The 22104-nt window shown below is 46.5% G+C and overlaps 1 protein-coding gene across 9 annotated transcripts in view; it reads right to left on the bottom strand.

The window, feature by feature from the left end:
• The window catches only part of LOC129837473 (transcription factor HIVEP3-like), an 83028-nt gene that overhangs the window by 12539 nt on the left and 48385 nt on the right, over positions 1 to 22104 (bottom strand). For 7 of the 9 annotated variants that reach the window (XM_055903666.1, XM_055903664.1, XM_055903663.1 and 4 more), the window contains 2 exons: positions 4007 to 8668; positions 3585 to 3721 (listed from right to left, as the gene is read on the bottom strand). In XM_055903666.1, the coding sequence (XP_055759641.1) occupies positions 3585 to 3721; positions 4007 to 8257 (4388 nt within the window). In that variant the 5' untranslated portion in view covers positions 8258 to 8668. Of the gene's footprint in view, positions 1 to 3584; positions 3722 to 4006; positions 8669 to 19411; positions 21887 to 21947; positions 22093 to 22104 lie in introns of those variants that run through there. The other 2 variants (XM_055903662.1, XM_055903661.1) reach the window with 2 other exon arrangements.

Genomic DNA, 22104 nt, shown 5'->3' with positions numbered 1-22104 from the left:
GCATAACATATGAGTTTCCGATAGCAGCTGCCAATGTTCAGCTAGTGGGGGGGGGAGACGACTCCTTGCCCGTCGACTCCCATTCCTGGGTGTCAAGCTTAGATTTGGCTAGGAATAGACTCCTCGACTCCTGAGATTCAGTATTTCTGCAACGGAGGAAACCGTTTTTTGTAGTCTACTAAGAGAACACAAACTCTCGCATCTTTCACAGCAAAGAAAGAGCAAAGCTACTGAGGGAGAGAGAGAGAGATGGAAGTGGCACAGCCAGGCATAGGTAGACATGTCGGCTACCAGGCAGACAGTCAGAAGCGTGCAGGTAATCAAAATCTGTAGGCTAAAGGCATGCTGTATTTCGCAATTCCTTGGCTTGCAATGTCTTGCGCAAGTTCACCAAAGTAGGGGCTATCAATAAGTAAGCTGAGCTATTCTACACACAACAACCGAAGACCTAACCCACACTAGCATTTTCATAGCGAAGAGAAAGAGGAGCAAGCGAGGGAGAGAAGTCCGAGGCAGGCAGACAGCCAGTCAGAACCGTCCGCATAGGCTATATCTTGGCAATCTGTATCTAGCAATGCCTCGTAAATTCACCAAAAGTATATTCAAGTATATATCAGGTTATCAATGAGTATGGCTAAGATTTTCTTCATAGTGGAAGTGAATTGAAGTTGAACATCGCCAAATGCATCAATTAAATTAGGCCTAAATGTGCAATAAAAAGTATTATTATTTAATGAAACCCTAGCTGGCCTAGATCAGGGCTCTCCAACCCTGTTCCTGGAGAACTATCTTCCTGTAGGTTTTCGCTCCAACCCCAGTTGTAACTAACCTGATTCAGCTTATCAACTAACTAACTATTGACGCAGATGCGTAAGATTAGTGTTGGAGTGAAAACCTACAGGATGGTAACTCTCCACGAACAGGGCTGGAGAATCCTGTCCTAGGAAATAGATCGCAAAACAGGATCCCCACTAAACTTTTTGGAAATGGCAAGTTCACTTTCTCATCCATAAACACGGTCAAGTGCAAATATGGTTCAGCAGCTCAAATCAGTAGGATTGCTATTAGGAAGGAAGTCTACCACGGATGGATCGCTAAAATAATGATTACGTACGATCACAATTCATTCATTTAAATATTATGGGAAGACCTATACATTTGGAAGCCAAGCATATTTGGAAGCCAAGCACATTTGGAAGCCAACCACATTTGGAAGCCAAGCAGGAGTTATCAGTGTAGCCTATTATCGTCTGGACATGACGTTGAAATATCTTCACGCCTACAGCAACAAAAAAACTCCAGGCTTCCGTCATAAGAGTCGATTCAATTAGAAAAATTAAGAATTACAGGCGGCAGTTTTGAAAATCGTGTGTGAATTCGTCTGGAGTAAGGCACATGCTTGGTTAAAAACTACAAAACCAACGTATCTAGTAATATCCGTTCAAATAGGGCAATATCATGGCAAAGAATAGGCTTATGAGCAGAGTGCACCGCGTCATCCCATGGGATCAGTCAAGGCAGTGCACAACAGAAATATCACTGAAATATTAGAGTTCCTACACATCACCTTCTATATTCAAACAAAATAGCCCTTTTATAGGCAAATGGGCAGCATCATGCTCATGTTAGTCCTCTAGAATGCAAATGTAGTCTTCCTAGTAGGACTCTGCAACAATGAGGTGGATGTGTGCGCGCCTCTGTTTCAGCGTGTTTTGGGAGTCGAGCAAGGGTCGACTCCTATGACTCCAACCACGACTTCTACAACTCCTAAATTCCTGGAGTCGTGCACCCTTATGTTCAACTCTCCAGTGCTGGTCCAGCCAGCCTTCCAGAAGCTTTGCCTTCACACAGCCTGTCCGTCCGCTTTGTGGCGTCCGCGTGGTCCTAAATCCAGCCAAACAGCCTACCCGCCTATTATGCGTGGGAATACTTGGGAACAGATGACCAAAATTAGAATCACTTGAAGCTGACTCCCTTGTGTTTGTACAGTCTTTCATGCCCTCCCAAAAATATATATAAAAAAAAATCCTGGGGGGGCCATATAAAACCACCACCAGTTGGGGAACCCTGACTTATAATATCTGTATGCATTAAACACATAACTTATTTTCATTATATTTAATGGATTCATTCCTTTTATATTCCAAAACTGTGTGATCATGCCTCAAAAAACATGCTAACCTCTCACCATTACCAATAACAGGGGAGGTTAGCATCTTTGGGGGGGTATGCTATTTACTGTATGCCTCTAACTTTCATTATTCATTATTCGTGATTCATTCATGATTATCCGTAATCATGGTAGCATCCACATTAATGTAGATGTGTTCGGAACCAACTATATGGAATTCAAATTTTTCAGATTTTCTAATTATAACTCTCTATATTTGAAAATGATATGGTGATTTGTGGAAAGCTCTACTCCTATATATTATTTTGGCTGGAATTATCATTCTTCACAAATGTTATAATAAATCAATGTATGAGTAACAATTTTATGAGAAATCATTATTAATATCCTAAAAGTGTCAATTTGATCACAAACAGCATTGTATAAGCGTAATCGCCCACCCCCCAGCCCACACACAGAAGTTTTTACAACAAATGACAGATGGACAACATAAGAGGTTTATGTTGTCCATCTGTTATTCGTTGTAAAAACTTCTCTATCACACATCTTTCTATCAACACCTATCGGTTCGTATTTCTGTCTCCATCTCTTTCCAACACATGCATGTATGTCCTTGTCTGTCATAAGGAAACTAAATGTTTCCTTCTATATTTCCCTCTCTCCACCATTTCCCCTCCGTCTTTCCCTTTCAATTCCATCTCTATCACACTCTGCCTTTTACTGTGCTCTTGGCAGATCACTATCTGTTGGCTAGACTGCGGCAGCTGCCACGGGAAAGGCAGCTTTGTGAGCTGCGATCAGAAGCAACAGTGAGAGCATATACTGCAGTGGGAAGACTCTCACACACCTCGTAGCAATTAGCCGTGTTCAATACCCACACCCAATTATTGCCTTCACTCAAGAGACTTTAGGGGACTTCTTTCCTACATATGCATGTACAGTACAGCAGCTAAACTTCAGTTGCTCTCGTGTCATTGAGAGGACGGTATATCAACACTAATGAGAATCTCATAAAACAAATCTGGTGGGATGCTTTCTGCTTGTCTGCTGCACCGCACAAATCCCAACCCCATTCAACACTCCACTGAAAATCTACATTTTCTACCAGCTGTGAATGGGAAAGGCTCCGCTGTCGGTTTAAATGAAGTACCTGGGGGCTAGCTCACCTGTTTCTCTGTTATTCTGGAAGGCTGAAGTGTAAAACACTCTCCACTGTTACTGCTGTTTTTCCCCTCATAATGTGTCATTTATATTTTGAGACTCAGCATTTGGTGGCAGCCCTGTGCTTCCTGGTACTGCTACCGTATCTGAATACAAGGACTCACATCTACTGTATCGTTACATCTCTACTGCCTTTATCTGTCAGTAACGTTGAATATCTGCCTGATGAATTTCGCAGGGAAATCTATCTGCTCATAGAAAACTCCACTAGTATTAGCTGATCAGGGCTTACCCGCCCTCGAAGATTTGAACACGGAGAGGTTCGCTCTGTTTGGAGGTGGAGGGCCCTTGCTCCTCTCTCTTCCCCTTCTCAGGCTGCTGTGGTGGCTCCTTCACTTCGACAGGGGTGCTGGGTGGGGTAGCATGTATCTACACTCAAAGACAGATACGGGCAAATTCACAAACGCACCCTGACATCTTGGTTGGCAATGATGATATACAGTATATTGGAACAACAATTTATGTCAAACATTTCATGTATTGGTTGTGTATAATCTAACAGCATAGTGTCTGGTCATTTCCAGCTGTGGAGTTGTGGGGCATGCATTATTCTATATAATTCATAACTAAAACTGAATCAGGGGTTTTGGTAGTTTTGGTCTAATTTGCCCATGCTGTGTTTTCCTACATATTGAATATTGCTGTTATATTTACTTCTGAAATGTGGGGCTTTCTGCTGCTGGCAGGGACCACCTTGCCCGTCACCGGCGTTAGAGCTGTGGCCATGGTGTAGGTCTCTGAGCTGTGTGTCTGCTTAGAGCGCAGCAGGGACAGGGACAGCTTGGTGGACAGGCCTGGCAGGTTGGGGTTGTGCACGCTGACGCTCCAGGAGGTGTAAACGGAGGTTTGTGGCTCCCTCTGGGCAGACGGGTTGGGCTTCACGTAGTTCAAGTAGCACCAGCTGACTGAGGTGGTGGTGTGGAGGCTGGGATACGAGGGGGCTTTGGCTCCCTCTGGACTCTGGGGTACAAAGGAAGCACTCACTCCCTGGCCCTCCTTCCCCTTTTCTTTCTTAGGTTCAGCCTTCCCTTGCATCTCCCTCTCTTCCCCGTGCCCTTCTGTGTCCTGCACATTCTCTTCCTCCTCGACTTTCACAGTTACTACTCCTACCTGGGCCATTTCCGTCTCTTTCTTTTTGTCTACCCCTGCTTCCAGTTTTCTCCCAGAATCCCTATTTTCCTCTTCCTCTCCCACCCTCTCTTCCTCCTCCTCTTCCTCCTTCACTCGTTTCTGCTGGCGCTGGGCCTCTGTGCTGAGCTCCAGACTGGCTGCAGGAGAGAGCATGCGTTTGCTCCCTCCAGCCCCCAGTTGTTCATAGCCCTCTCCGGACACAGAGCCCAGCTCCAGGGGTAGAGACAGGGGCAGGTAGCTCTTGAAGTCCGGGGTGGGGATCTTCAGGTAGGACCTCTGCAGATTTTCCTGCTCCAGCTGGCCCATAATAACCATGGCCATGCAGCAGATGGGCTCCTGGGAGCGGGCTGACGCCAGGATCTGGGAGAGGGTGGTGTACAGGGCACTGGCGTAGGTGATCATGTTGGTCTGGAGGCGCACTGGCACCACCAGTGACACGACTGGCGTCAGCTGCGCCAGGCACGTTGCGATGACAGGCAGGGGATGGTGGCAGGGTAGAGAGACTGGGGCAGGGAAAACCACAGTGGAGGGTATGGGGGGCTGTGTGGGGACTTGGATGGCGAGCCCAGGAGAAACAGCCTGGCCAGCCCCAGTAGGGTACTGCAGGGAGAGCAGAGGTGAAAAAGGATGGAGGGGCAGGCCAAGGCATTCTGCTATGTGAAGCTGCCCTGGATGGACTTGTATGGTTGGAGGGGAAAGGTGTGTGTGTAAGAAGGCTCTGTGGATGATGTGGGTGGAGAAGACATCTGAGATGGCAGTGGTGACCGGGTGGAGCTGGGCTAACTGGCCAGGAGGGAACCGATCATGCCCAGTTGGTCGCATGGGGAATGGGAGTATCCGGGGCTGGTGGAACAGCTGTACGGTCTTCCCTATGGCCTCTGGGCTGAGCCTAGAGGTGCTGGCTTCAGCTGGGTGGAGGGAAGGGTGGCTGGTGTAGGACGGGCCCGGCTTGGGGCTCCCTGGTCGGCCTGAGTGGCTGGCCACGGCCCCTTCCTCGTGGTCTGGCTCACCGAGAGTGGCGTGCTTCACCAGTAGGCACTTCCTCCTCTCCCTCCAGGCTGACGCAGACTGCTGCGGGGATAGGGACCCGTAGTCAAAGGATTTGCTCCTGGTCTCCACGATCTCATCCGTATGCTGGGGGCTGGCCGGGGCCTGCTCCGAGGCTGAGCGCCGCATCTCCCTTTGGGGTTGGTATTGTTGGTGGGGGCCCGAGGGCACGGTTAGCATGTGGGAGCCCTGGGTGCTGCTAGAGTCCCAGGGGGAAGGCTCAGCAGGTTTCCCCCCCATGTCTTCAAAGAAGGCAGAGAGGCTGGGTGAGTGGGAAATGTTGCTCTCCTGGCTGGGGCTCCGGGGCCCCAGCAATACCGACTCAAAGCTGGACTCCCCGGAAGACTGGGCAGCAGCCTCGGCTAGACGGATACGCTTCTTCTTTGGTGGCAGCTTCTCGGCGGGGAGCTGAGCCATACTCTGGCTGCGCTGAGGCCACTGGAACTCCTCTACCACTCTCTCTGGCTCCTTGGACGAGGATGCCATCGCCATGGGCGACACTGACACCATATCAGCGTCAGGCTCCACCGTCACTAGGATCTCTGGCACTTGGATGTTGTGCTGGCGGACTAGGCGGGACATGGAGGGCGCTGATTTTGGCTGCGGCTGTTTTTGCGGTGTTGACTGGCTCTCTCTGAGCTCTATAGACTCCTGGCTCTCCATGGATATACTTTCCTGCTTCTCGAAGGAGCTGGTGTGCTGGATGACCGAGATGCCCTTCCTGTCTTGCTGCTGCTGCTCAGCCTGTGAGGGAGCACCTGAGAAGGCCTCACTCTGCTGCACCAGGTTTGGCACTGCAGTGGTGGTTGCAGGGCTGCAGGTCACAACAGCTGTAGGCCCGGGGCTGGGAGGATCCTCCTCCAGACTCTCCTCTTTCCGCCTCTTCCTCACTGCCATGGCCAGCGCCCGGAATTTATAGTGCATCATCTGGGGGCGGTCATCCCGAAACGCCCCATCCACCTGTCCTCTCTCCCGCTCCTTTATTGGCTTGCCTGTGCAGAGACCCCTGTGGGCCTCGAAACTCTCCCTTTGTTTACAGCGGACTCCGCAGGCCTCACACTCATACAGCTTTGGACCTTTGCGTTGCTGCTGGTGCTGCTTCCTGGTTAGGTCAATTTCTGTAGCTACGGAGGAGGAGGAGCTAGCCTCCTCCAGGCTGAGATCAGCCCCAAGGGGCAACTCGATGGCGGGCTGGCGCCTCAGCAAATGGTGCTGCCCGCCCACCCTCATCTTGGCCACCACGGCCTGCTGCTCATCAAAGGAGTGGCTCAGATGACAGAAGCCCCAGGGAGAGGTGGTTGAGTGGTTTCCCTGGCCTGCTGGGGTGGGCATGGAGTGGCTTCTCAGCAGAGGCAATGAGGAGGACTCCTGGACCCCCGATGGGCCCATGTCTTGGATATGGGGACGGAATGATTGGCCTGCCATACTGGGGCCTGGGCTTTCTCCCTTAGGCTCAAACACATAGGGATCTTTGGGGGAGAAGAACTTGGGTGACTCCAGACTACTCTTCCTGGAGAGCGAGGAGCGCCTGGGCTTGACGCTGTCGATCTCGCTGGTGTCCACAACCGCCTTGTTGATGGTGATGAGTTTGGTGATGTGCTCGATGACCTGCATCTTGGGCACGCTGAAGGGCATGCTGCTCTTCTCCTCCATCCCCGATGAAGAAGACTGGGCGTGCTGCTGATGGGGACCGCGCTGCTGCCCTCCAAGCCGCCCATACTTGCCCAGGATGATCTCGGCATAGGTTTTGGCGTTGGGAGGGCTCACCTGAGAGTCAGCTCGACTCATCTCAGAGCTCCTCGAAAGGGAGAAGTAGCCTGACTCTTGGCTGCCTTTACTGCTGGGGTCCAGTGAGGAGGAGGCGGAGGGAGGGTCGTCCGGGCCACGCTTCCTCTCGCTCAGCCTCATGGCCAGTCTCTGCTTCACGGCCTGGGAGTCGTCAGATCTCTGGCCCTCCTCTTGCCCTGACAGCGCCAAACTGCTGCTGCTCTTCTGCTTAACCAGCCGCTCCTTCCTGTACTGACCAGTCTCCTCTTCAGAGTCTGTGCTCTCCCCCTCCGTGGGCTCCTCGGGATCCTCTCCCAGGGCGCTCATCTCGGGTCCACTCAGGCTCAGCTCGTCCCGGCTGGATGCCAGGCCTGCCTTGATGCGGTGGGCGTGGGACTTGCGGTGCTTGTACAGGTTACTCTTGGTCTTGAAGGAGAAGCCACAGGGGACGCAAGGGTAAGGCCTCTCCCCTGTGTGAGAGCGGATGTGTTTCTGGAGAACGCTGGGTTTGGCACATGTACGGCCGCAGTAAGTGCATACGTACTTCCCCGGTTTCTGGAGCTTCCTCTCGCCTCTTTTAGATGGGCTGCCCTCTAGGACTTCCTGGTTGGGCTGGGACTGCACCCCCTGAGTGTTGTGGCCTTGGGTAGAGGAGGATTGTAGGGATGAGGTGGAAGGGGAGGAGAAGCTGCCTCCTGAAGGACCTGGGGTGTCTGTTGAGAGCTGACATGCTGCTTGGGTCTTGTGCTGATGCTGGAGCATGAGAAGCAGGTCGCTACGTTTAGGCTTGCGGTGGTGGAGGCATCCCAGGCCACCGTGGATGGGGCGGGGGTTGGATGGCGGCTGCTGTGGCTGAGGTGGACGGGACCCTGTTGGGGGCTCAGCGGCCCCAGGAGAAAGAGGCTGCTGTTGTCTTCCGGATCGCTCCCCATCAGCAGGGTGGCTGGGCTCCGCCTCCATAGAGTGGGGAGGAGGCCTTACAGACACACAGGGAATGCCTCTGGGAGCAGTGCGCCACACAGCCTCATGGGGCTAGACACAGTGCCGCAGAGATGCCTGGGACGAGGGAACATCTAACGGAGTATCTTTTTTATGAGCAGGCCAAAAGTCATTCAAGAGGACCAAATAAGACATAATTAAAAAGTGCCCCAGAGCAGCATAGAGGATGTAGGTAAACATAGATCCTCTCTCATCACGGAGTAAGTCTGAGCCATTGTGATAGGTCTTCACTATGGACTGGGAGCTAGATGAGGGTTTGGCTTGGCATACTGCTGGACCGTTCTGACACTGTGGCTCTGGTGAGTAGAAAACTCGGGGTCTTCTCTTGTTCCTCTTAGGCCGTCACTGGTCAAACCTAGTACCTCACTGGATCTGCAGAAACACAGAAATAAGCAGAAGTGAGTCACAGAGCTTAGGCGGACCTGACGAAATACACCTAGGCATTAGCTTCATCATTATTAGTTGTGACTCGTGACACTATCGATGACTAGGTGGCCAGTCCCTAAAGACCCCAAAAACAAACTGTTTGTCATGGAGTTTAGGCCTAGTCAAAGCCCTGTGACCAAACACTGACTCTCACGTTGATATTGCTGCCACAAATCATACCCTGACAAATAAGGCCACATTTCCTTAGCCTGATAAGTGGAGGAAGTGCTCTAATGATCACATTAGCGAGGTAATTGCGGTAACACCGTGTTATTGCTCTGATCTATTCTTGCTCTACCTGTATGCCGGAGTCTCTGCCACATACAGAAAAGGTCTATTTCAGTGTACTTCTACCCTGTAATGTTGGTTCTGTATGCGGAAATGTGCTCAAATGGTCTCAATGCACTGACGTGCAACATCCAACATAATACCTCCTAGTTCTAAAAAGAGCTCAGACACAGAGAGAGAGAGAAAACTCTACCACACCACTATGTATCTATCTCTGACTCCAAACCATCTGGCTAGAGCACAGTCTGCACGAGACACCACTGCTCTGAGAAGGCCAAGACAGGTCAACATCCAGGGCAGCTGCACCAACAGAGGGTAAAAGTGAAAAAGTGGAAAAACAAACATTTGCAATTTAGCCTGAGCTTATTCGATCTTGTTCTCAAGCTGGGGGAAGAGGGGCTATCTTCTTGTAATGAGTAAAGATGAGATGACAGCAAGAGGCCTTCAGGTTCTACCCCTGTGTTGCACTGTCATGTACAGCCACTAGGGTGCAGCATGGCAGGGATGAGATGCCAGGTGAAGTAGTTGAAGATAGAAAAAAAGACTGTAGGAAGATGGGGAAGGGTACCTCCCCTCTTTTATCAAGACATATCTGATGTTAAATTTCCCACTTTAGGAGAAACCCAGGTCTCAACTCCACACACATTATTATTGTACTGCAGCCAATCAAAACACATTCTGGGAGCAGTCAGAGCCAATCAAAAAATGTCACTGAGCTGTCGTAGCCAATTGCTGACAGTCCGAGCTGAGACCCATCCACTGACATCCATCATCAGAGCAGAGCCATCAAAACACACTTCTCAGTAAATCATATTTCAGAATACCACTTTCAGGGAGGGAATAGATGTAGGGGTTATAAGCTAGTGCATTTAACACTGTGTCTCCCTCCCACCTTCCCTGGGTAAGGCAAAAGCAGTGGCAGAGGTAGAGACTGACAGGTTGACAAGGTGAGTGAGTCTTCAAGCGAGAGAGAGAGAGATTCCACTCTGAGAGGCTGTGTGGAGTCATTCAGTGTCCCAGCGGCTGGCTAAAAAGACCTAGTAGAAGACTAGTCTGACTGACTCCAGCTGGGGCAGCGGGGACAGGTTTTTTAATGAGCCCGGGTTTCACTCGTTCTCCATATGTTCCTGAAAAACACAGCACAGTCTGGCTTCTTAACAGTGGAAAATAAAACAGAGAATCACACTTCCTTTTTGGAAGTGAATTGACAGATTCTCCGCTCCATTTCCATGTTCCCCTACATCTGATGATCATACAATTAGTCTGTTTCTCCGAACAGAAGTTAACGCTTGTGTTGTCGCAAGGGTCAAAAATGACCCGACACTGTTTGATAGCAGAGAAAACCCCTTACATTATATTTTTTCCAACTTGAAATTTGATGACTTTTCCTAAAGTGACCCCAACTTTAGAAAAAGTGAAACGTCGCCTTTGTTCATATGTCCATGAAAGCTGTACACTACCAGGGTACAAACATTTTCTTGGGGTTATTTTTGACCCAGCAGTTATAAAATAATTTACACACCAAAAAAACACACACACACACACACACACACACACACACACACACACACACACACACACACACACACACACACACACACACACACACACACACACACACACACACACACACACACACACACACACACACACACACACACACACACAATGAGAAATTGAGATTTCAAATCAGTAGCACACACTCAGACAAAACAAAAACGTTATTGTACATGTGCAGCATCTCCCCTCCACGACCCCACACATGACACAAGTTCACAGACAAAATAAAAACTATTTCAGACTAAATACATTTATTTAGGCTATAAAGGTGCTGCAGATGACAGTCCCCCCAGTTCTCTCTTTGCTGAAGCCATGAGTGCACGTTTCAGTGCACAACAGGTCGTAGATCTGTTTTTTTCAGATGTCCAGGAGGAACAAGAGATCAATGATTTAGAAGAAGAGGTATCTGAAGAAGAAGATGGGGAAGAAAACAACCCAGAGAACAATGCATCATCTTCAGATGAAGAAGAAAACCCCCAAGCTGAAAGAGAGACATTTTTTGTCAAAAGAACAGCAAAATAACATGATCCTTGTCACCATATGACAACCAGGGCAGAATGGCAGCACAAAATGTCATAAGGATGACCCCAGGGCCCACAAGACATGCAGTTTCCCATGCCCAGGACATCACCTTAACATTTTACATGTTCATCACACCAGCCATCAAAAAAATCATCCTGGAGATGACAAATTTGGAGGGTTTCCGTAAATATAGAGACAACTGGAAAAGGATGGATGAGATTGACCTGCGTACCTTCATAGGGCTGCTAATCTTAGCGGGTGTGTATAGGTCCCAAGGCAAGGCTACATGTAGTCTCTGGGATGCAGAGGGGGAGGGAAGCCTTCTCATCAACAAGGGGCAGAGAGGACTTCTCATCAAAGTTTGCCAGCCATCATCCTGGACTACAACCACAACAAAGGAGGCGTGGACAACCTGCTCAAGGTGATTGGAACTTATAGCTGCAGGAGGATGACTGCCCTCTGGCCATCTTCCATAACATCATTGATGTGTCCTAATACAATGCCTTCGTGATACGGAAAAAGATCAACCCTACCTGGATGCTTGATAAGCGGAACAAGAGGAGGGTGTTCCTGGAGCAGCTGGGAAAGGCACTTGTAAACCCCACACATTCAAATAAGGGAGCGCCTCCCCCGCACAGCAGCCTCTGCAGCGCTTGTGAAAGCTGTTCAGGAGACTGAATCTTGTCCTGATCCACCTGAGGCTGCAGTTGGGGCAGGCAAGAGGAGGAGATGCAAATTCTGCCCCCCAAAGAACAACTATTAAAAAAAATACTATGTGCTGCACATGTGAGAAATACATCTGCAAAGTCCATGCACACACACTTGCATACTGTCCTACATCTGCAAATTAGAGTTGATTGATTTGTTCTTCACGTTTTTGTTTTGTATCTATTATCTTATTCTTATTTATTGTTGTTGTTTATACACCTTGTGGGTGGGGGCAATGGTTAAAAAATGGGAGAAGACTAGTATTTTGTAGTTGAATTCCTCATTGTACAGTATATAAGAATATATCACTATGTTGCCAAAAAAGTTCAAGACTGTCATTGTTTCCCTTCAATAAAATACAATCAAAACTACTTTCTGCACATTTCTGCTACTTTCTTAGGCTATACAAGTGCTATCTCTTGCTAGAAAATTTGTTTACACCTATGCCGTACCTTTAGCAATAATAATAACAATAATCATAAACCTTTACTTTAGTAAAGGAAACAATTATGACAGGTGTGTTGTAGTAAAAACGAGTGGTGTCCACTGATTAAATGCAGTCTTTCTAAATTGTGAAGAGGGAAAACACAGATATTCAATGTTTGTGAGGAATGATAGGTTGTTTCTTCATGCAAAATAGATTTGGGCTTTAAAATTCAATTAAGCTGCTTTATTTTAGGGGTTTAGTGAAGGCGGGTAATTTTTTACCCTTGGGACAAGGGGAGTATATAGAATGTTAAGACTACACAATGGTTAACTTTGTTTACAGCAGAGTACTATCAACAGTAGCAGTTATTAAGAATAACAGACTGAAGTGACAGCATTAAAATGAACTCAAACGCCTCACAGTAAGAGAGGCAGACGAGAAAATGTTCTGAGCTGTCCAGCTACATTGTGGTGTTTGCCTTGGGAATTAGCTAGAATAGTTAGAAAAGGGATTGGTTTTATACTGTAGCTAGGTCATGTACCAAAGTGGTCTCTTCACACACAATTCCCAAGAAAGAAAAGTGAGGGTGAGAATATTACAGGAGTGTGAGACTGAGAAATAAAAAAGGTATGAGTGGGAGAGACAGGAAAAGACAGGTAAAGAGTGGGAAGATGAATGGGGAGAAAAGGACTCCTTCATTAAATAGTACACGCAAAACACCTGTCTCAACGTCAACAGTGAAGAGGCGACTCCGGGATGCTGGCTTCTGTATTCTTTTGCCCATCTTAAATCTTTTCTTTTCTTTTTATTGGCCTGTCTGAGATATGGCTTTTTCTTTGCAACTCTGCCTAGAAGGCCAGCATCCCGGAGTCGCCTCTTCACTGTTGACGTTGAGATTGCTGTTTTGCGGGTACTATTTAATGAAGCTGCCAGTTGAGGACTTGTGAAATTTCTAATTGACCCCACACTTTTGAACTGTAGTGTACATCACAAGAGAAGGAAGCTTGGATTGCCATAGATACCAGCAATAACATTCTATAATTCAGAATAATTCTAAACACAGATTCCCCTCTACCTTAGCATCCTCTCACCTTCAGAGATAGCAAGCTTCAAAATCCTTTGGTTGACAGCATTTAACTTTAAAAATGTCAGTGTACAACTTGAGTCCGACTGAGTCTGGCAACTTTTACTTTGACTCAAAAGATGAGTCCGGTGATGAGGCATTCTGATGGCGCATAAGCTCAACAACCATACTGCCAATGGCTACCAGTCAGAAGGCAGGCACACCATTGGAGAGGCAATGAATCACCTGGAAACTCATCTCAACTGGCTCAAATATATGGTTGGTTAGAGCTTGGAACTCCAGAGTTGGTTACTGCTGTTCAACGAGAGATGAATCAAACAACTAATCCTATACAGACTGAGTTTATTAAACGTATTAATAACATTCATTTCATTTGGCTACATTGTCATTATTGTATTCCTTTCACAATTATTTGAGATTGGATAAGGGATAGGAAACTACACTGTTTAGAAATAATAGGCTAATTCCTAATGGTTGTACTACACACGGAGCAATCACCTTGGGTAGGGGAAATATGGCAGAGACTGTCATGTTATTTTCTTGAAACACATGCACGCACCAACTCGCTCACACGTTACACTGCCCAGAACACCCTCCTCTGTAGCCTGTCGGTCTCAAATCCATTCTGACAGTCAGATCAGGTAAAGAGATCCTGCTATCCCAGTGGCTCTGGTGGCTCTCAATGTTTCCTCCTGTTGTTTCACAAAGGCTTTTCCTTCCCACTGACCCCGTTACCTTACAATAATGCTTTACGATAACCAGGTAGAAGGAACCATATGAAGGAAGTGAGACAAAAAACATTTACAGCAGTTGAAGGCTGACAGTCCAAACACTTCAATGCTGGAACCTCAGGATGGTAATCAGAAGTATACTGTGGATGAATGCAGACGGGGAAAAAGGTTGCTGATTCACTCATTCACAAAGATCTATTTATAGTCTATGGGGTGTGAATGTACTGTTAGCGAAGCCGACGACGCAGCTCTGTTCTCTTTTCTTACAGTGACACATTCCTTTGATAGGAGTTGTCACACGTAAAACTCCAGAGCTAATATTAGTATCAGGAAATGAAACGGCTAATCCTGTACCCTGCAGAATCAGGTCCTTCAGTATGGGAACCTGTAATGGGACACACCTCTCTGCTGTCTACTAGTGTCTATCTTTAACCTCTGTCTGTACAGTACATTCCTTTGCTGTCATCAGTTGGACACAGTACCAAGAAGACTCGGGGTGTGGTGTGAGTGTCTTTTTATGTCTGTGTGTGTGCGCATGCGTGTGAGGTGTGCATATCATGGTCTGAAAGGGATTTCCTAGCTCCTGCCTAGCGCAAACTAGGAAGAGAGGAGAGGGGGGGTGGGTGGAGGAGGGGGAGTGCGGTGCACCGTCTGCAGAAACACAAACAGTGGTGGAGGTACCCAGGGCAAAGGAGACCCGGGAAGAAGCTTTCTGAGGCTCCCTCTCTTATTGTTCCATGGAACACTTGCAGTGAGTCTGCAGAGACATACAGTATTTAAATGCAGGACAAGTTAAATATCCCTTCACTCTTCACTTCACAAAGACCTGAGGGGTTACCCCTGAATTTCATCAACAGAAAAGATAGCAGCTTCGTAGGGCATCAGCCTTATCAATATGGCAGCCACGGAGTTAGGGCTCAGCTTACATGTATCAGAGCATTATTCTTCAGTACTGATTACAGAAGCACTTTGCTTGATACCTTGCTTCATGTCTTGAGGGGGAGATTAAAATAGACTGACACCTGACTAGATTTATTTTCCGAGACATTTCCAGGTGAAAGGAACTATGCATTTCCAACTAAAGGCTAAACTCTTCTCTCGAGGTCTGTTGATAAAACTGCGAGGAAATGTTGTTAAAATTGGTTGTAATGTGTGGACGACATAAGAGGAACAGCACTGACTATTTAAGCAAAATGTTCACTCAGGCTCCAATCTAATGTTCTAACCCTTCTTTAGGCAGCAAGATTATTCTGACATTGGTGGGAGGTTTGTAAAAGACAGAGGAAACCTGATCATGCCAATGACAGCTAGCAACATTGCGATTACGTTGTTAGAGTTCTTTGAGCAACCGGGTCTGCTGCAAATCCTGCTATGTTAACCTTGACATCTGAAGATTGAGACACAGCAACAAATCTTGATCTACTGTAACTTTGATAAGTTGAGGTCACATAACATGAGGCATCATCACAATCACCATTCAGTCACTCAATATGCAAAAAGCTGCACTAGTACAATATCAGAACTGTTTTTCATATTAATATGAACAGACACCAAGAATAAAGAGCAGTCCGGGTTATGTATTTGTGCTCATTTTGGCAGGTCTTTCCACGCCTGGTAATTATGGATAAAAATATGGGCTAAACATTAAATTAGCTTGTGCCTGGAGAAGCGATAAACCCTCTTAAGTGCGTTCAAAAAAAATAAAAATAATCGTCTGTCATTCTGTCCGCCTCTCCTTTCCTCGCTGCAGCCTGGTGCTGTTGGTTTCCATGGAAACGGGTCTACTCTGAGCTACGGCAGATGGAGAGAGAGCTGGAGGGCTACATGTATCACCCAGCATCCTCTCTGGGTACAGATGCACGCTAGCAGGAGGAAGTGGTGGAACAGCCTGACTTCTGCATCCATGCAGAACAGCCCCTAACCCCTGACCCCTGGGCTTGAGGGTCGCTGAAGGTAGAAAGCAGCCTACAGATCTAGCTTACCTTCACCAAATTGTCACCGTAACCATCAGGTCATGACAATGCAACACTGGTGTTAGATCAGTGTCTCAGGGGCAACTTGTTTACATTCATTACTTAGGTCTGTGCAAGTGACATTAGCTCAAACCATGTTCTTGGTTTTCTTTCTCAGAGAGAGTGTAAGCACTTTTACCAGATCAAATGCCCAAACCTGAGGGTGTTTTTGTAACCAAGGGGCGAAAACACAATAAAGCTATTTTTACTGGAACTTACAATTAAAGAAACCCAGGGAACAGAAGCTCTAAAAATCAGATGGCATGTAAAACCAACGTGCCCCAGACCCACCTAGGGTTACTCCCACTGTGTCTAGTAGTAGGAGATGTACACACCCACAGAGGGAATTTTCTTAAACTGCATACAAGCAGTCCCTTTGAGGTCTGCTCTGCTGTGCCTCGAAGGCCGTGAGCTGGCAGAGCAGGATTTCAGAGGGCTTTGATAAGACAGGCAGTTCACAGCGATCACCATGTTCACTTTCATTAAACACAAGCCGATTGGACTGTCGGTCAATTCTACCCTCCAAATCAAACACAAGCAGCACAAAGGCATAGCGAAATGTACATCTAAACTAGGGATGTGACAAAAATGGGGGAAAAAAATCGTAATGTTTAAACTATAATAACCACGTGAATTCACAATGCAGCTGCACTGCTACCAGCAACGGTTTGTGTCTCCGATGGTTAAGCAATGCACCTGTACTACCATTACTGTACCTCAATTTCACTTCGCAAAGTTTGCATTTCGTTCTCGTTTAACTTCTCAAAGTATTGCCATACAGGACTTCGCTGCTGATGACAAAGTGGTGGAGAGTAGACTCCAAAATAGTTGATTCCTCGACTCCTTGCATGTCGACTCCCATTTCTGAGGGTCAAGATTCGATTCCGCTAGGAACTGTGCACTAAGCCTATCCATCGGCAATCAAAAGCTGTACAGTGAAGTCAGAAGTTTCCATACACTTAGGTTGGAGTCATTAAAACTCGTTTTTCAACCACTCCACCCATTTCTTGTTAACAAACTATAGTTTTGCCAAGTTGGTTAGGAAATCTACTTTGTACATGATACAAGTAACTTTTCCATCAATTGTTTACAGAAAGATTATTTCACTTATAATTCACTATATCACAATTCCAGTGGGTCAGAAGTTTACATACACTAAGTTGACTGTGCCATTAAACACGCAGCCGTCATACCGCTCAGGAAGGAGACGCGTTCTGTGTCCTAGAGATGAATGTATTTTTGTGCGAAATGTGCAAATCAATCGCTGAACAACAGCAAAGGACCTTGTGAAGATGCTGGAGGATACAGGTACAAAAGTAGCTATATCCACAGTAAAACAAGTCCTATATTGACATAACCGGAAAGGCCGCCCAGCAAGGAAGAAGCCACCGCTCCAAAACCGCCATAAAAAAAGCCAGACTACGGTTTGCAACTGCACATGGGGACAAAGATTGTACTTTTGGAAATGTCCTCTGGTCTAACAAAAATAGAACTGTTTGGCCATAATGAACATCGTTATGTTTGGAGGAAAAAGGGAGAGGCTTGCAATCCGAAGATCTCCATCCCAACCGTGAAGAACGGGGGTGGCAGCATCATGTTGTGGGGGTGCTTTGCTGCAGGAGGGACTCGTGCACTTCACAAAATAGATGGCATTATGAGGCAGGAAAATTATGTGGATATATTGAAGCAACATCTCAAGACATCAGTCAGGAAGTAAAAGCTTGGTCGCAAATGGGTCTTCCAAATGGACAATGACCCCAAGCATACTTCCAAAGTTGTGGCAAACTGGCTTAAGGACAACAAAGTCAAGTTATTGGAGTGGCCATTACAAAGCCCTGACCTCTATCCTATAGAACATTTGTGGGCAGAAATGAAAAAGCGTGTGCGAGCAAGGAGCCCTACAAACCTGACTCAGTTACAGCAGCTCTGTCATGAGAAATGGGTCAAAATTCCCCCAACTTATTGTGGGAAGCTTGTGGAAGGCTACCCGAAACGTTTGACCCAAGTCAAGCAATTTAAAGGCAATGCTAATAATTAAGTGTATGTAAACTTCTGACCCTCTGGGAATGTGATGAAAAAAATAAAAGCTGAAATAATGAATTCTCTACTATTATTCTGACATTTCACATTCTTAAAATAATGTGGTGATCCTAACTGACCTAAGACAGGGACTTTTTACTTGGATTAAATGTCAGGAATTGTGAAAAACTGAGTTTAAATGTATTTGGCTAAGGTGTATGTAAACTTCAGACTTCAACTGTATATCGCAATGGAATGCTGTGGCATGCAATGTCTCGCAACTCCAGTAAAGCGGGCTTAGAATCAGTGAATAGGCTAGGATATTCAACACGCAACAGACCGAAAACTGGATACACACACTCATCATTAGCGAGGAGAAAGAGCAGGCGAGCCAGCGCGAGGAGTTTTGTGATAACTGCAAAGAATGTGATAATTTGGTGGGGAACAACAACAACAAAAAATTTCAGTTAGGGATTTCACTTCATGTTAAAAATCCCAATTTAGTTTAAACGTTCACACCCCTAATATAAACCACAAGAAAAGCCCAGGAGGATTTGACAGAAATGTACAAGGGGCTAGGATGAAGGTCATTGATCATGTATTCAGGTAACATTATAAGAAGCGGAACTGACCAAAGCTCTAACCGAAATGCTTCTCTCATATTTTCACAAAGTCTAGTGATTCAACCCAATCCAGTGGGACCAGGCTGATTAGCCCGTAGACGCTGTCAATACTTATTTTACTGCCTTTTGAACGTATTAAGAAAGGCAAAGAGCCCACCCACACCAGGAAGTGGAGGGATGCCTGAATCATGCATATGTAGACCACTCATCACACACTCCCATACACGTGAGCACACACACACACTGATTAGTCATCCTCTCTCTATCCACCATTAACCCTCCAAAAACAAATGGAGAGTATTGAGGACTTTGTTTTTCAGAGATGCCCTTTAATAAACTCACTACCATTTAGCTGCACTCAAACATGAGAAAGAACTAGAACTCAGGTAGCTGCTACACTCACATCCAGTACATAACACACTCAAGCAAACTGGAGAAAAGAAGACAAATCAGGAACGGCAACCCATTCAGAGAAAGCAAACAAATAGAAACACTACCTATGGTACAGCAGCAGATCACACAACAGACAGTTATGAGGACTATCAATCCCAATCTAACAGACTAATTCCATTACAGTGACCATTTAGCCTCAGAGAGTGTATGAGAGAAAGTTGTGAGAGAGAGGAGAGCGAAGAGCGAGATAGTGAAAGAGGACAGAGAGATTGAGGATGGAGAGAGAGAGAGAATGAGCGAGGGAGGATGGAGAGCAGTTTACCTGGGAGAGAGTAGTCTGGTTTCACCCCTCGGAGGAGCTTCAGAGTCACTGAGAGACATTCGGGGAGAGAGTGAGCAGATATGAGTGCTTGAGTGGGTGTGTTTCTTAGAGAGGGAGGGGGTGAGGTGAAAAGAGAGTGATGGAGAGAAAGAGTTAAGTAGAGGGATGATGGATGAAAACACTTAAATAGCTAAGAGAGAGCTAGGAGGGACCTACAAAGTTGCTACCATCATCATCAAGATCATCATCATTACAATCATTATCAAGATCGTCATCATTGTTGTAACATCGAAGCATATTAACTAGGGATGAACCGATATGACATTTTGGGCCGATACCGATATCCATTATTTTTCCTTGCCAAAAAAAACTACACCCGATATTTAGCATTCTAGTAAGTAAATCTATCTATCTATCTATCTATCTATCTATCTATCTATCTATCTATCTATCTATCTATCTATCTATCTATCTATCTATGGTGGCGACACAGTAAAGAGGCTCAGAGAGAATGCCAGCGAATTAGCTTGTTCACAGCCTCTAGTAGAGTACTTTTTCAAGTTTTAACCCCACGGTCTGTGTCGGCAGTTTTGTTGAGCAGGCGTTTCAATGCCATGACAGAGGGTATCACATCTGCTGCAGACGCAGTTGATGAGAGCTTACTTCTCGAGTCAGTTGTTCGAATGGAACTAGGAGTGTGTTCATGTTTCCAAGTTTCAAACAGGTTGTCAAATGCCATTGAAATGGCAGCAGCGGTATGAGAACCAGCACATTCTTGACCATGCAATAAGGCTTTCCTCAGTACGAAATCCTCGTCGACCCACTGTGCTGTCAGACCCAGCATGCTCACGGGGCTGACACAGCTGGTCCAAATGTCAGTTGTGAAGCTAATAGCAGTGACGACCATAGCAAGTAGCTCATGGATGTGTGTTTCAATAATACTGTGTAACTCCGGTAGGGCAACATCTGAAAAATAGCGCCAACTTGGTAGTGTGTAGCGGGGCTCAAGGTGCTCGATCAGTCGGCGAAGGCCCACATCATCCACAGAGAACGGATGATTGTCAAGGGCAATGAATCCCATTATCTTGGCGTTAATGGATTTCGCCTTTGAGTTGTCTCACTGAAATGTTCTTACTCTTTCAAATGACTGCTCGACTTGAACTTGTTTAGTCGTTGGAAGTGTGCACTTTTTTTTCTGCTTTTGTAGTCGCTGAACATCTGGGGGGTGATGAACTTTCAAATGAGTAATTGGGTTTGTGGTATTGAACGATTTCACTTTCTCCCCTCCTCGAGAAATAATAGCAGCAGAAACGTTGCATATGGCCTTTTAGTTATCTTCCTTTGAAACTTCAAAATAGATCCACACAGCAGACATTATGGGCTAGGTGAGGAATGCTGTATTGCACGTGTAGCACTGTATTCTTCGTGGCGTCATTACGTCATCTACCAACGTTATATAGGTATGCATGTCAGCTTTGACATCGGTTTTGCACATTGGCGTTAAACTAGATTTTTAGCTAATATTGTCCGATTCCGATATGCTTACCGATATATCGTGCATCCCTAATATTAACGTTTGTGGTCAGACTTTATGAGGAAAATAAATATCGTGCCAGGACTATGAATGAAAACACGCACACTCATTCAAACCAGGTCTAAATCCTCTTGCTTCGAGACCTCTCCTCACAATTGCTCCTCTTTGCACCTTTAATAAACAGTGGCACAGTCGGCTATAGATTCCATTACAAACAGGTCTTAAAACAGGTCTTTTCCCCGGAGCGGAGCACAGGACACCGAAGGGAGACGGATCCTGGGGAAAAACCCAGCAACCCGTCATCATCGCCAACCATTATTGACTAAGTAAGCGGAAGTAGTGATGAAGGCATGTTGAATTCCCAGAAGATTTCACCCAAGAAACACTGGAACGTACAATGACTGTCTAACGGCGGTCTTTTCCTGCTAACAAAACATCAGTCGTATAAGACTGTGCTCTCTCCTTTACATATAAAAAATGTACCTTCCAAAGAAATCTGCGGTGCCTGTGCACTAGTAAATGAATTCCAGAGCCACCTCATCCATTCAAGCCCCCGCACAGTATTTCCGTGTGGAATTGAGAATGAGAGGAGGCCCTGCTGATCCATTGAGGCTTGCCTCACTGGCAGAGCACAGGAAGTGTGAGTCACACTCGAAAATAAACAGTCGCACACAGCGAGCCGCGAGCCCAACCGACACACATACAGACAAGGGTGGGAGCGCTGTCTGCTAATTATTACCCAGTGGGACCATTACCATTCTCCTTATTGGGCGGCAGGCATGAGATACAGTGAAAGACAGTGCAGGTCACTACGGGTGTTTCTACAGTCTCTCAACCTCTCTCTATATCCTTTGCTAACCTTTGCCCCCTGCTAGTTTTCCATTATCCACCTTCTCTTCACCCATCTTTGTCCCTCTCTCTTAGTCTCCTCTTTTTTTATCCACATTCCCCTCAACCCTTTCGCTGTCCCACTCTCTATTTTTAGTCCCATTCAATGCTAACCTTAACCCCCAACTCTGTGTAGCAGGCAGGCGTTGTGGTGCTGTGGTGGCCTGGGGCAGGTCCTGTCCTGGCCGAAGGGCCTCTATAGTATTGTACTGTATTGTGTTTGGGATGAATGTGATCTTTGTGGCCGCCGTACGGCAGCCGCAGCACACAC

This window comes from Salvelinus fontinalis, chromosome 38, assembly GCF_029448725.1.
Source record: "Salvelinus fontinalis isolate EN_2023a chromosome 38, ASM2944872v1, whole genome shotgun sequence".
Classification (NCBI taxonomy): domain Eukaryota; kingdom Metazoa; phylum Chordata; class Actinopteri; order Salmoniformes; family Salmonidae; genus Salvelinus; species Salvelinus fontinalis.
This window is presented reverse-complemented; position numbering and strand designations above follow the sequence as displayed.